The following is an 11,282-nucleotide window of genomic DNA, read 5'->3' on the forward strand; positions in this document are numbered from 1 at the left end:
CGAACTTCAACGGCAGCCGGTGTCCGTTTCTATACACCTCGTTACTGTAGGATGCGAAAAAGCGGGTCTGGCGTTGGCACTTTTCGCGTGTAGAGTGGGGTATTGCAGCCGACGGCGAGCTCTGCCTTTTCTGAGGAAAAATTCACGCTGGTCTTTGACTGTGTAGAATCTGCCGGTCGCTTGTGTTTCCGGCCATGTCGTGGCCGCGCCAAATCGCCGGGTAGCGGGTGGGGGAACACCAACATTTTGAGCGCAGGTTGGTACAAAATTTCGTAGGAAAGAATGCATGAATTGCCAGTGTGCCTGCTAGGGAGAATGCCTTCACGCCTTATAAGCCTTGCTATCTGCAATCACCAGTGCTGCCCTCAGGAACCTCATAACTCCCTTCGCTTTGCTTCCAATACCCTCTCCACGCTTCTCGTTAGGTCGGCGCTTGTGCTTGCGTTCAGCCTTTTGCAAAGCACGTTCCAAGTAGTCATAGAAGGTACGGATATCCTGAGTGGAGACGGAGGGTCCGTAAATGAGATAACGGAAGTATGATCCAAGCTTGCAGAAGTACACTTTGACCGTGGCAATCTCCAAGTCGTTGGATCCGATGGCCCAAAGTCGTTCGATCGCATCATCGTTCTTCTCTTTGAATATTTGCATCGTTGCCTCAGAGATAGGATCAGTGAGCATGAAATAATGCGATGGCCTGCATAGTTCGAACGCGTTCAGGTACGCTTCATTGACCAGGCGCTGCGCTGCCTTTGACTCTGACTCTCCTGCCTATTCTTGTTGATTAGCCATAGTACGAGGAGTTGCTGTTATAGCGCATACCTTTGGGAAGTAAGGTAAGCCATCTTTTTCGTTGAGACTCGTCACATCTTCTGAAGGTGGAGGTGAGCCATTTTCCTCATCGCTCGTCACGTCTTCCCAAGGTGAAGGGGAGCATGCTTCGTTGTCGCTCGTCGTATCTTCTGAAGACGGAGGAGGGCTCTCTTCTTCGTTGATGTCCATCATGTCCGATGCAGGCGGCGGCGAGCCTTGTCTGTGAGGTGCATGTGTCAGGAAGAGCGAGCGGGCTGGGTGTTTGTTTTTAAGGTGGAGGTGGCGAAGTTGGTCGAGCTCAGCGGAAGCATTGAAGAGGTCTGTGCGGGCCTGCAGCGCAGCTTCCTCCTGTGAATGCAAAAAAAATGTAACGGGCGGTCACCCTGCTTGAGATCAAGTCTTGACTGTTATTCGATCTTATCGGCCAAAATTTCCCTTGCGCGTGAGAAAGCGCTGTTTTTGCTAGTTCCAGAGCGGGTACTTGATCCACTGGCAATCTTCGCTACAAGGCCAGTACTGAGAGCATCGAAGTTTGTGCTATAAAGAGATGTTGAGTTGAACTAAAAAGGTTCTACCAAAAAACCGCCATTCCTTCATTCTTCCATTTCACAATTCCCACGATCATGTGCTCTCAACAAACACTACTCTTCACTGTCAATCTCCATCTCGCCATCCTTATCGCTATGGCTTTCGCCGGTTTTAGAACCCGTGCGATCACTCTCACCTATTACATATTAGTGCTATTCCATTCGAACATTGATGTATATAGCTTTACACGCCGATTGGCAGCCCCATCGATTCTAAGAGGCGGCATGGTGGTATGGTGCGAGGGGTAATTACATATCTCGGTAGAGATGGTTATTGACTTACCTTCATTCGTCGATTTCTTTCCGTCCATGGAGGACTTCGAGGTGTCGTCGGAACTGCTGGTTCGTACCTGCCCAGCTTTCAAGGGTGCTTCCTTGCCTCCCTCCGATATCGTCTGGTGTCCGATAATGGCGCGGGCGAGCAGCTGGCGTTTAATCTCACGCTCAACTCCCTCTTGGCCACCCCGAGCCCGTGCCTCAGCTGCTGCTTCATGAGTCTTGATGACAAAACGCAGGTTGCGCTTAGTCTCTATCAGGTCATTCTGCTCCTTCATCCTTTCGTAGTACTTCGTGTTACTCCCTGTCCAAGTGCTGAATCGACTCCATTTCTTATCCAAGTCGGTCACATCATTACTCTTGCCGGAGTCCTCGATTGCCAATCCAGCACCGGTAAACCAGTAGCCTTCACTGATGACTGCCATGATGATTTCCGATGGCGTGGCTTCATCTGGGCCGCTGATGTACGCAACCACCGACCACTCCATCCGATACGGACCTAGATAGCTCTTGGCGGCCACGTTGAGTGTGTACATCGCCGTGGCCTCGACAAGCATCACCAACGGTGAAGAGTTGACATGTTTGTTGTGCTGCTTCTCATTACGCTCTTCGGAATTCTTCGCGAAACCGATATACTTCCAGGGATTCTTCAGAGGTTTGTTTCACATGTTCTGGGGCAACTTCTTTAAGCGACTTTCCGCCTTGTCACAAAACTCATCAACTTTCTGGAAGAAGCTCTTCCGCCTGTTTGCCGCACTTTGCTTCTTCTTCGCCTGTTCGTTCTTGTCCTTGGCCGTTTTCGCATTCTGGAATTGACGCTCATGATAATCAACATCAGGAGCGTACCGCAGACGATCCTCTTTCCAATTTCCGACCAGGGAATCAATTTTCCTCTCCATAGTTCCACGACCCTTGCGTCCATACTGCCGGAGATTGCGAATGACTTTCATAAGCTCGGTGCGCGTGGGAGACTGCTTAGTTTTCTCATGCACCAGGATGCGCTGATAGATGGACGGCTGGGCTGCAGCTCTATCGTCCCACTTCTCCATTTGCCGTGTCAAGGATCATTTGGGCGGTTGTCTCGGAGGTCCCTCTTGAGTAGTGATACGTTTCCGTCCACAACAGCCTCAAGCAACTCCTTCGGAACCGAAGCAAGGATCCGAAACCCGACGTAGAGGAAATCCATCTTTTTGCTTTGGTTCAAGGCGCCGTGCATGTCCTTGCAATCGTCCCAAACGTGCGAAAGGAGCTGGTAGAAGTCGTTATGCAAGTAATTAGCGTACTTGTTGGCTGATGGCAAGGCCGGCACTGGCGTAGGTGTTGATAGGATGGCTACTTGTTGCTGGGACTGGGATATGTTCTGAAAGGCTTGGCTGCGAAGATCCTGGTCATCTTCTTCATCCTCGTCCTCATCCTCATCCTCGTTTTCTTCTCCATGCTCGTCATCGGAGTCTTCCGACACCTCTGAACTCTTGTCATCATCGCTATGGTGCCCGCCTTGAAGGTTGTCCAGATCTTCGCTTTCCGAAAGTTCGGACTCAGAGCTGCTGGAAGGTTCTGAGGAGTCGTAAGGGTCAGGAGCCCCACTAGGTCCTGCGCCAACCACTGTGAGACGTGCAATTGGGGCAGGGCTAGCCGCCATGGAAGGCGTTATCGCCCGACTTGGTGTTGTGCCTTGCGGCTGAGTGACTTGCTGCGAAACGGGACTCTTCCTCATATCATCAATCTTCTGTGTCTGTGCCTGCTCCTCTTCTTCGGACTTCTTCCTTTCCTCTCCCTCCCCATCCTCCTCGGACTCCTTCTCCTCCTGAACTGCAACGTTATCCACGACGGTCACTGGATTGAGTTGATTTTCTTGGTCATAGTGTCCACGAAAAAACAACATTCTCAAGTGTGTTCCCACCTCGGACTCGTCCCTCCATTCATATTCCCCGCCCAAATCATCCGTGAACTGAATGAGGTATCGGATCCGACCACTGGAAAGCTTTCGCACATCCATGACACGAGAAATCCAGTTGTCGCCTACTTCAAGCGGTGGTTCAGCATCGGATTGGGGAGAGGTTGCTGCGCGGAGCGACGAGGGAATGGAGCCGGGTGACTGCGGGACTTTCGGTGAGGTGGTAATTTCCGAGGCTGCGGAAGTATCCGACTCCGCGGACGTGTCGGAAACCTCGGGCATGGGAGAACCAAGAGGGGTTCTTGGATGGGTGGCATCGTAAGCCATGAGAAGAACAGGCGCACTGATGTCTTTCTCGTTCTCCCAAGTATCATCGTCCGAGTCGTAGTGCTTCCAGCGAATCTTGTAGTCGTAGGTGTTCGGGTCCGTCGTAGAGCGACGACGATCGACGAGTTTGTCGACCTCATACTCCTCAGAGTCGAGGGAAGAGCTTGAGGATCCTGTCATTGTAAAGTTCGACCTTACCCACTATGCCACATCAGTTAACGTAGAATGAGCCGAATTGTTGAAGTTCAGTGTGACGCGGTCAATTAATATACCGATCAGTGACAGTGACGGTCACTGTGGCGGGCTGATGGGGTGGGTCAACGGAGGCTGGAGTTGAAAGTAGCAGAGGCAAACGACGCCTGGATATTAGCGCAGCAGCGGGTGTTGCTCCCGCAACGTATTACGTCACCTTCAATCACTCTGATTGGCGCTTGAAAAGTGAAATGACGTATTTGGTCATTCAAATGGAAGCTTCTACTACCTGCTCCCCCACGCCCGTGCACGCACCTGCCTGCCTGCCTGCCTCACTGATCGATCTTCGTTGCTACTCCACCATGTGTCCCGCCACGCAGCGCTGTTTGTGCTGTGGGCATGCGCGCCTGCCTGACGAGTTTGTTCGCCGCGGCCGTGTCTGAAAGACCTATAACAGCTGCTTCGATCGCACGCCTGGTACATGGGGCAAATGGGAGGAAATTTTGCCCAAGAAATTGAGAGGAGGAAGGCATTGGAGCACGATATTTGCATCAATTTCTTCGGCCAGTAGAGGGTATTTTCGGTATGGCACTTCATTTTCGTTGATTCTATACATAAGGCTATGCCGAAAGCTAAGTACTAGCCTATCCGCTGAACACTCCTCCAACGCCCCCAGCACCACCAGAACCTCCACCACCAGAACCTCCACCATGGCTGGTACCTCTACCACGGCTAGTACTTCCACCACGGCCAGCACTTCCACCACCTCGTCCAACAGCTCCTCCAGATCCTCCAGATCCTTCGGTGCTTCCAGCACCCCCAGTAACTCCAGCGCTTCCAGCTGCTCCAGCCGCGGAGGCTTGATTTCCAATCTCCCGAGGCAGCATAGTCTCCCAGATCGAATGACGAGCCTTTTTGTATTTCTCGATGTCATCCAAAAGCTCCTGGACGAACTTCATGCCTTCTTGAGGTAGATTTGCCACTCTGTTAAGCTCAGTAGCGTAGGTGTGCAGGCGCCATTCGCGGAAAGCCAACAATTCGCTTCGCCTTTTGCACTTTTCCTGAGACCTCGCGAGAGCATCAAGCAAGGTGTCTCTGTAGCGGGAAACTTGCGGCAGGAGATCCTCGAAATCATCAAGAACCTCCGCAAGGCTCTCCATAGTAGCACTGCTTTGCTGGATGCGACTCCTCAAGCCATCAATAGTCTTATGAGCCGTCGCGAGGGCATCTAAGAGCTTTCCGATGTTCTCTTCTCCCTCTTTCATCCGATCATCGAGCTGTTGGGCCAAAGAGTCTGCATGTGTCTTGTAGGAATCCAAGGCGGTACAAAGACCCTCGATCAGCGATTGTGATCTAGAGCAAAGGCCATGTGCCTCTCGCAGTTCGGCATTCTGTGCAGTTAAGGCTTCCTGCAAAGAGTCGATTCGGGAATTGTATCGCTCATGATCAGCCGTCCTAGCCGCCTGAACAGCCTCGTGGACGCTTCGTGATGACCTGAGAGCTGAAGTGAGCTGCTTCACAGTCTCAGAAAGCTTGATGATGTTGGAATCTGCCATTTCTTGACGTTTTTGAGCGGCTTCTTTGTCAGCTGCGCGTAGTTTGGCATACCGCTCAGCCTGAGCTTTGAAACCCTCCCCATTCTGGTGCGCCTTCTCCAGCAACTCTTGCTTCGCCCGAAGCTTCTCTTCAAGAGCTGCATATTCCTTTTCCAGTTCTTCATATCCATCCTTCCACTCTTGGTTGAAGACCTTTGCCTCTTCAACCTGCGTGCATACACTTTGCAGCGAGGTCTCCTTCTGCTCGAGGGTATCTTCAAGTGCCTTGACGCGACCTTTCAGCTTCTGTATTTCATCGAGTTGGAGGCTCTCCAGCTTCTTGTCTTCAAGGTGGCGATCTTCACACTTTTGAAGCTTTTGAGATTCTTCCTGGAAAAGCTGCCTCTGTTTGTTCAAACTCTCAAGGCGATCGCCAGATTCCTTGCTGATGCGTTGTATCAGTTCGGTTTGCTGCTTGATTGTCTCATCACGAGCGGAGATCGTCGCATCATTGGACTCATGAGTCTTGCGCTCCTTTTGAAGAGCCTCGAGATGCTTAAGCTCCTCACTTCGGAGCCTCTCATGGTACTTCTCCTCGAGCTCTTGCTGGAGTCTGACGATGACATCTCTGTGAGTCTGACCTTGCTTATCCATGCTCTGTTGCCATTCTTCCTCTTTTTGCTCAGTCGCAACAGCTTGTTCAGTCATCTTGCTCTGGAGATTTTCCAATTTTGCACCCAGATCCTCCTCCAAGGCTTGGCTCTGCCTTTGACATTCTTTAAGCCGTTCTTCCTGGCGCTTCAGTTCCTCCTTGTGACTCTCTGATTCTTGATTGGCTTCCTGATTACGATACTCAATGAATTCGAAGAGCTCGTCTTGATGTTGTTTTTCCTTTGCTTTCAGCTCCTCTGCATTGACTTCCATGAGAGATTTCTCGTGAGCGTCACAGTCATCACGAAGCTTCCGGAGCTCAGTCTCATGTTCGGTTTTGAGATTCTTGACCATCTGTTCATGATCGGCCTTCAGCGACCTCAATGCCGCTTCATGGATGATCTCAGACGCATCTTTCTGGCCTTGGAGGAGCGTTTGGGTGGCGGCCTTTTCTGCAGCTACCGCGGCCTGTTTAGTTTGCTCCATTGTTTCCCGAAGTTCTTCTCTCTCCTTCCTCAGCGCTTCCTTCTCCTTTTCACACGACTTCCGCATCTCATCCTTCGCCTTTTCGACTTCTTGATATGCCTCCAATGCCTGTGCGGCAGAGCGCTGTTGTTGATTGGAAGTCGAAGTGCTCATGCTAGCCTGTAGATCCGCAAGAGCCCGACCAGACCGAATACTGGCGTCTAAAGCTTCTCGTGCCTGTTTCTCAGCTGCATGATACTTATCCTCTGTGGCGTTCAACTTCTCTTGTATCTTTTTTGACTCTTCGTTGGCCCTCATGAGGTCTTCCTGTTGGCTCTTGTGCAACTCAGTAATCTTGTATTGACAGCGGCGCTCAGCCTGTTCCAATTCTTTGGTTTTGTCTTCCTTCATCCTTTCGAGCTCAGCTTGATGATCTTCACGGGCCCTTTCAACAACCTGCTGGGCATCGGCACAGTGCTTCTTTAACTTCTCAATGCGCAGGTCCCTCACCCTGATCCTCCGAGAGTTGCGTGCCTTGGACCTTCGAAGTCGATTCTTACGGTTCCGCGCCTTTTGCTGAATTGCAGCGATCATCTTGTCACGAGCCGCATCCACCACGCCCAATGCTTCGTCCAACAGCTGTAGAACCCCCGGTGAGAGGACATTTTCAATGCGTGCGGAGTCGTGTAGGAAGGTTCTAAGGTTCTCCGCAGCTTCCTCCTCAATCTCTTCCTTCTTCCGAGTCAATTCCTCGATTGTATCGTCGTTAAGGTCCTCTGAAGTGATGTTGATAATGGCGTGGTGGTACTGATGGTCGAGTTGGTGTCTCTCCACCCATTTGGACGCCTTTTTCGGGCCCATACTGGCAGATGAAGCTGTTTTGAAACGTAATCTTGACCGAAACTGTGGATTTGTGTGAGCTCTTGTCTTTGAGTGAGGTTGTCGGTCAGGCAAGATTCAGTGGTGTCGAGAGCCTCTTACATTACTGTTTCCGCTTTGAAAAGGTCACACGAAGCTTATCGTGTGTGAATCTGTTAGTGAGAGTCATGAGTGCTCGACTGCCCGTGGTGGACAATACGGTCGGGTTGCCCTCCACGTCGCTGTCGCCGAGAGGGCCTGTGACTGACGGCGACGCGGTGGGCGACAAAGAGCTTGTAATATTGCGCAGGGGATGATGCGCCCGACAGTGACAGGCCGAGTTGACGGTGAAGATGGCACTCGAGAAGGAGGGTTGTCAGAAGGAAAGAGGGAATTTTCCGAAAGATGGCTGGCTGTGTATGCTACGCGGTGGAGGCCCGCGACAAATCCACGTCACGTGCGCAAGCTTGCAGCGCAGCGCAAGCGAAGGTGCTCGCGCAGGGAAGGTGCTCACATGCGCCACAAAAATTTTACGTCCAGGTACGCGCGCAGATTCTAGTGAGTTTCTACGCTTTGGCAAGTCACTCGCTCAGAAATGAAACGAGTTTACGTCCGGATGATAGCTTCTGCTCTCCGTGTGACAATAGTGAGAGACGCGAACCTTCATATCCGGATCGAAGCTTCAACTTCCCTCAGATTGGTTACTCGTGCAGTTGCCGGTTTCAAATTCTGATAGCCTACTTACAGAATCCTAAGCACGCCGAAGCTATAGTTTTCTTTCCCTTTTTTATTGCACGAAAATATCTAACAGCCCGGCAGGTACACTGTATCTGTTTGAAGACAACGGCTGCCAGAGCTTGCCACTTGATACCACCCTCAACCACCAGTCGAACATCCGAATTCCTCAGGATTCTCTTCAGCGCTACTTACCTTTTCGTCCACTTCTTTGCCGCCGCCTTCTTCGAGGGCGGATTTTTCTTTCCACCAATCTCTTCCTTCGCCGCCGGAATCCAATACTCAATGTCGGTCCAGGCCTTTCCAGCGCGGTACTTGTCGATGACCGGAAGGATGACAAGATGTTCGCCTGTCAAGTTGGCACAAGTCCGTTTTTTGGTAGCACACATCTGGCATTGATAGCCAGCCTTGAATCTCGATACTCTCTTGTTGGTTGTACCGCGATCCACGGAGTAGTTGGCATGGCAGCTCTTCTGTCCGACTGTACCTCCAAGCCACTTGATGGAAAGCTCAGGGTTACGTTCATGAGCCTTGTTGATATACTCCATGAGCTTCGTTGCAGTGGCCGGGGCTGCATCTATGAGAGCCTGTATCTTGCGGTCGTCGTGGCTGTTGCCTTGATATACGCGGACCTTCAATTGCTTGCCGCCAAGAGCTTTCAGCATATCTTGATTCAATGGGAGTGGAGGACCTTGAGGCTGCAAAGAAGAGGGCAGCGGAGTTCGATGCCGCTGAGAGGGAAATGGTTGTGGAGTGCGCTGTCGCTGAGAGGCAGGAATGGCTTGGCTTCCCTCGTGTGAACTCTCAACCGCCATTCCACCCCCAGAAAGTTGTCTCTCTCCAGGCTGGCGCATCTCCTCTTCGAACCTAGGCGCTTGCAAGCTGGACGACTGGCCATGCAGCTCATCATCAAGCGTTTCTCGACGTGATTCTTCCATAGCTGCTTGTAACTCCTCCTCTTCGTGAATCCGCTGCATATCCACCTCAAATTGCATATCCTCACCCAAAGGAACGAGCTGTTCCTCAGCAGTAGCCCTGCCCTTGCCCTTGTCCTGAGTGGCAGTGCCGCTCTTATCCTCTTTCTCTTCGTGATCTTCGCGCTTACCTGGAACCACGTCTCCGTGTTTACTTGCGATGACATCTTCATCGTCTCCAAGCTGGGGAAGCTGCGGCGAATTAGGCTGCTCCTCTATGATGGTATCAGTCGTTCGCGGTGGCTCTCGGTTATTCATTATATTTAATTCCAGAGCCAGTCTTAATCGATCCATGGCAGCGTAGAATTCATCGCTGGCGAACTCTTTAGACCTATAAGGGATGAAATTAGTAGCTTTAAACCAATTATTAAGCGATAGGGCCTTCTTCTCCTTAGTACGCAGATTAAAAGTGTTTCTAGTAGTTACCGGGCTAGCTACTAGGCTTATAGTCAGCCGTAACGACGGAAAAATAGACTTAGAATAGTCTAATTACGCGCTATTATTTTAGTAAATTACTATTAAAATTAACTTAGAATAGTCTAATTACGCGCTATTATTTTAATAAATTTTAGTAAATTACTAGCGCGTAATTAGATTATTCTAAGTCGAATTTTACTAATATATAACTACTAGTTAGTTTCTATTACTAATAAGTTTAAATTTTAATAAAAACTAAACTAAATACGAGCTATTAATACTTATAGTACGTAATATATCGACTAAATTACGTATAATTAATAGATAAAATACGCTACTTCTATAAAATACTCTTAATTTAGCTAAATAATATTAAATATTTTTAAATCTAGTAATTTACTCTAGATATTCTTTTAAAAATAGTATATACTACTAGTATTAGAAGATATCTAGAATAATACTATATAATAATTTATAGTCTATAATTAAAAATAAATAAGATTTCTACTTATAGACTAGATCTAAATAAAATATTAGACTAAATTAATAGAGATAAGTAATTTACTAAAATAATAGCGTTTAATTAAGCTATTCTAATTTAAATTTTAGTTATATATCTAAATAGTAGTAATATTTAACCGCGATTACGGTTTAGATACTACTAGTAAAGAACGTATATAATTTATTATCGATCTTATTAATAAAACGTATTTCTATATTAATTTTTAAAATTTTTATATACTATACCGGTATATATACGTACTTATTACTATATTTAGTAATTTATCTTTAGATTATATAGAAGAATATTATTTAGTAGTAAACTACTACGTTTCTTACTATAATTTTTATTTTTTATAGCTATTTACTATAAATTTAATATCTCTAAATAGTAATACTAAATTAATTATAGCTAAAATAGCTATAAAAAAAATATAAAAAACCTTATAAAAACGCTCGTAGATATTATTTAACTATTTAATAGTAATTATATTTTATATAAAGACGTAAAAAAAACGCTATTAAAGATTCTTATATAATTTATTAACGCGATTATATTATTAAAAGATATAAATAAAACGATTTTAGTAAAGAAAATAAAAAAAATAAACTTTTTAAGCGATTTTAGCGAAGAAAACGACTTTTTTAATAAGTTTTATAGTTTTTTTAATAAAAAAAAGTAATTAAAAAGACTAAAGTAAATAAAAAAGCGATTAAAGAGACTAAAAAAGCGATTAAAAAGATTAAATTATATAAAAAAAAATAATTTAAAGAATTAAAAAAGCGATTAAAGCGATTAAAAAAATAATTAAAAAAGTTAAATTATATAAAAAAGTAACTAAAAGAACTAAATTATATAAGAAAGCGATTAAAAAAACGATTAAAAAGATTAAAAAGACTAAAAAAGCGATTAAAAGACTTTTATAAGTAGTTAAAATAACTAATAGTTACTAAATAGTAATATAAAGAACTAGTAAATACTATAAAATATTTAAAAAAAAACGACTAAATTAAATAAACTAGCTAGATATTATAGAAATCTAAGTAAATATTATAA

At 46.8% G+C, this 11,282-nt stretch overlaps 4 protein-coding genes across 4 annotated transcripts; all 4 read right to left on the reverse strand.

The window, feature by feature from the left end:
• Nucleotides 1-321: 321 nt before the first annotated feature.
• LTHEOB_6756 (Ankyrin repeat protein) lies at nucleotides 322-2,623 on the reverse strand (the record flags this gene model as incomplete). Its single annotated transcript, XM_035516047.1, has 4 exons — nucleotides 322-768; nucleotides 820-1,025; nucleotides 1,681-2,320; nucleotides 2,396-2,623. The coding sequence occupies 4 exons, from the start codon at nucleotides 2,621-2,623 to the stop codon at nucleotides 322-324; spliced, it is 1,521 nt and encodes a 506-aa protein (XP_035372791.1).
• Nucleotides 2,624-2,730: 107 nt separating this feature from the next.
• LTHEOB_6757 (uncharacterized protein) lies at nucleotides 2,731-4,077 on the reverse strand (the record flags this gene model as incomplete). Its single annotated transcript, XM_035516048.1, has 1 exon — nucleotides 2,731-4,077. One exon carries the CDS (start codon nucleotides 4,075-4,077, stop codon nucleotides 2,731-2,733), a length of 1,347 nt encoding a protein of 448 aa, XP_035372792.1.
• Nucleotides 4,078-4,733: 656 nt separating this feature from the next.
• On the reverse strand, nucleotides 4,734-7,601 carry LTHEOB_6758 (E3 ubiquitin-protein ligase bre1; the record flags this gene model as incomplete). The annotated part of the gene is made up of 1 exon (XM_035516049.1): nucleotides 4,734-7,601. One exon carries the CDS (start codon nucleotides 7,599-7,601, stop codon nucleotides 4,734-4,736), a length of 2,868 nt encoding a protein of 955 aa, XP_035372793.1.
• Nucleotides 7,602-8,524: 923 nt separating this feature from the next.
• On the reverse strand, nucleotides 8,525-9,565 carry LTHEOB_6759 (uncharacterized protein; the record flags this gene model as incomplete). The annotated part of the gene is made up of 1 exon (XM_035516050.1): nucleotides 8,525-9,565. One exon carries the CDS (start codon nucleotides 9,563-9,565, stop codon nucleotides 8,525-8,527), a length of 1,041 nt encoding a protein of 346 aa, XP_035372794.1.
• Nucleotides 9,566-11,282: the final 1,717 nt, after the last annotated feature.

Source organism: Lasiodiplodia theobromae (genome assembly GCF_012971845.1).
Source record: "Lasiodiplodia theobromae strain AM2As chromosome Unknown scaffold_19, whole genome shotgun sequence".
NCBI lineage: Eukaryota > Fungi > Ascomycota > Dothideomycetes > Botryosphaeriales > Botryosphaeriaceae > Lasiodiplodia > Lasiodiplodia theobromae.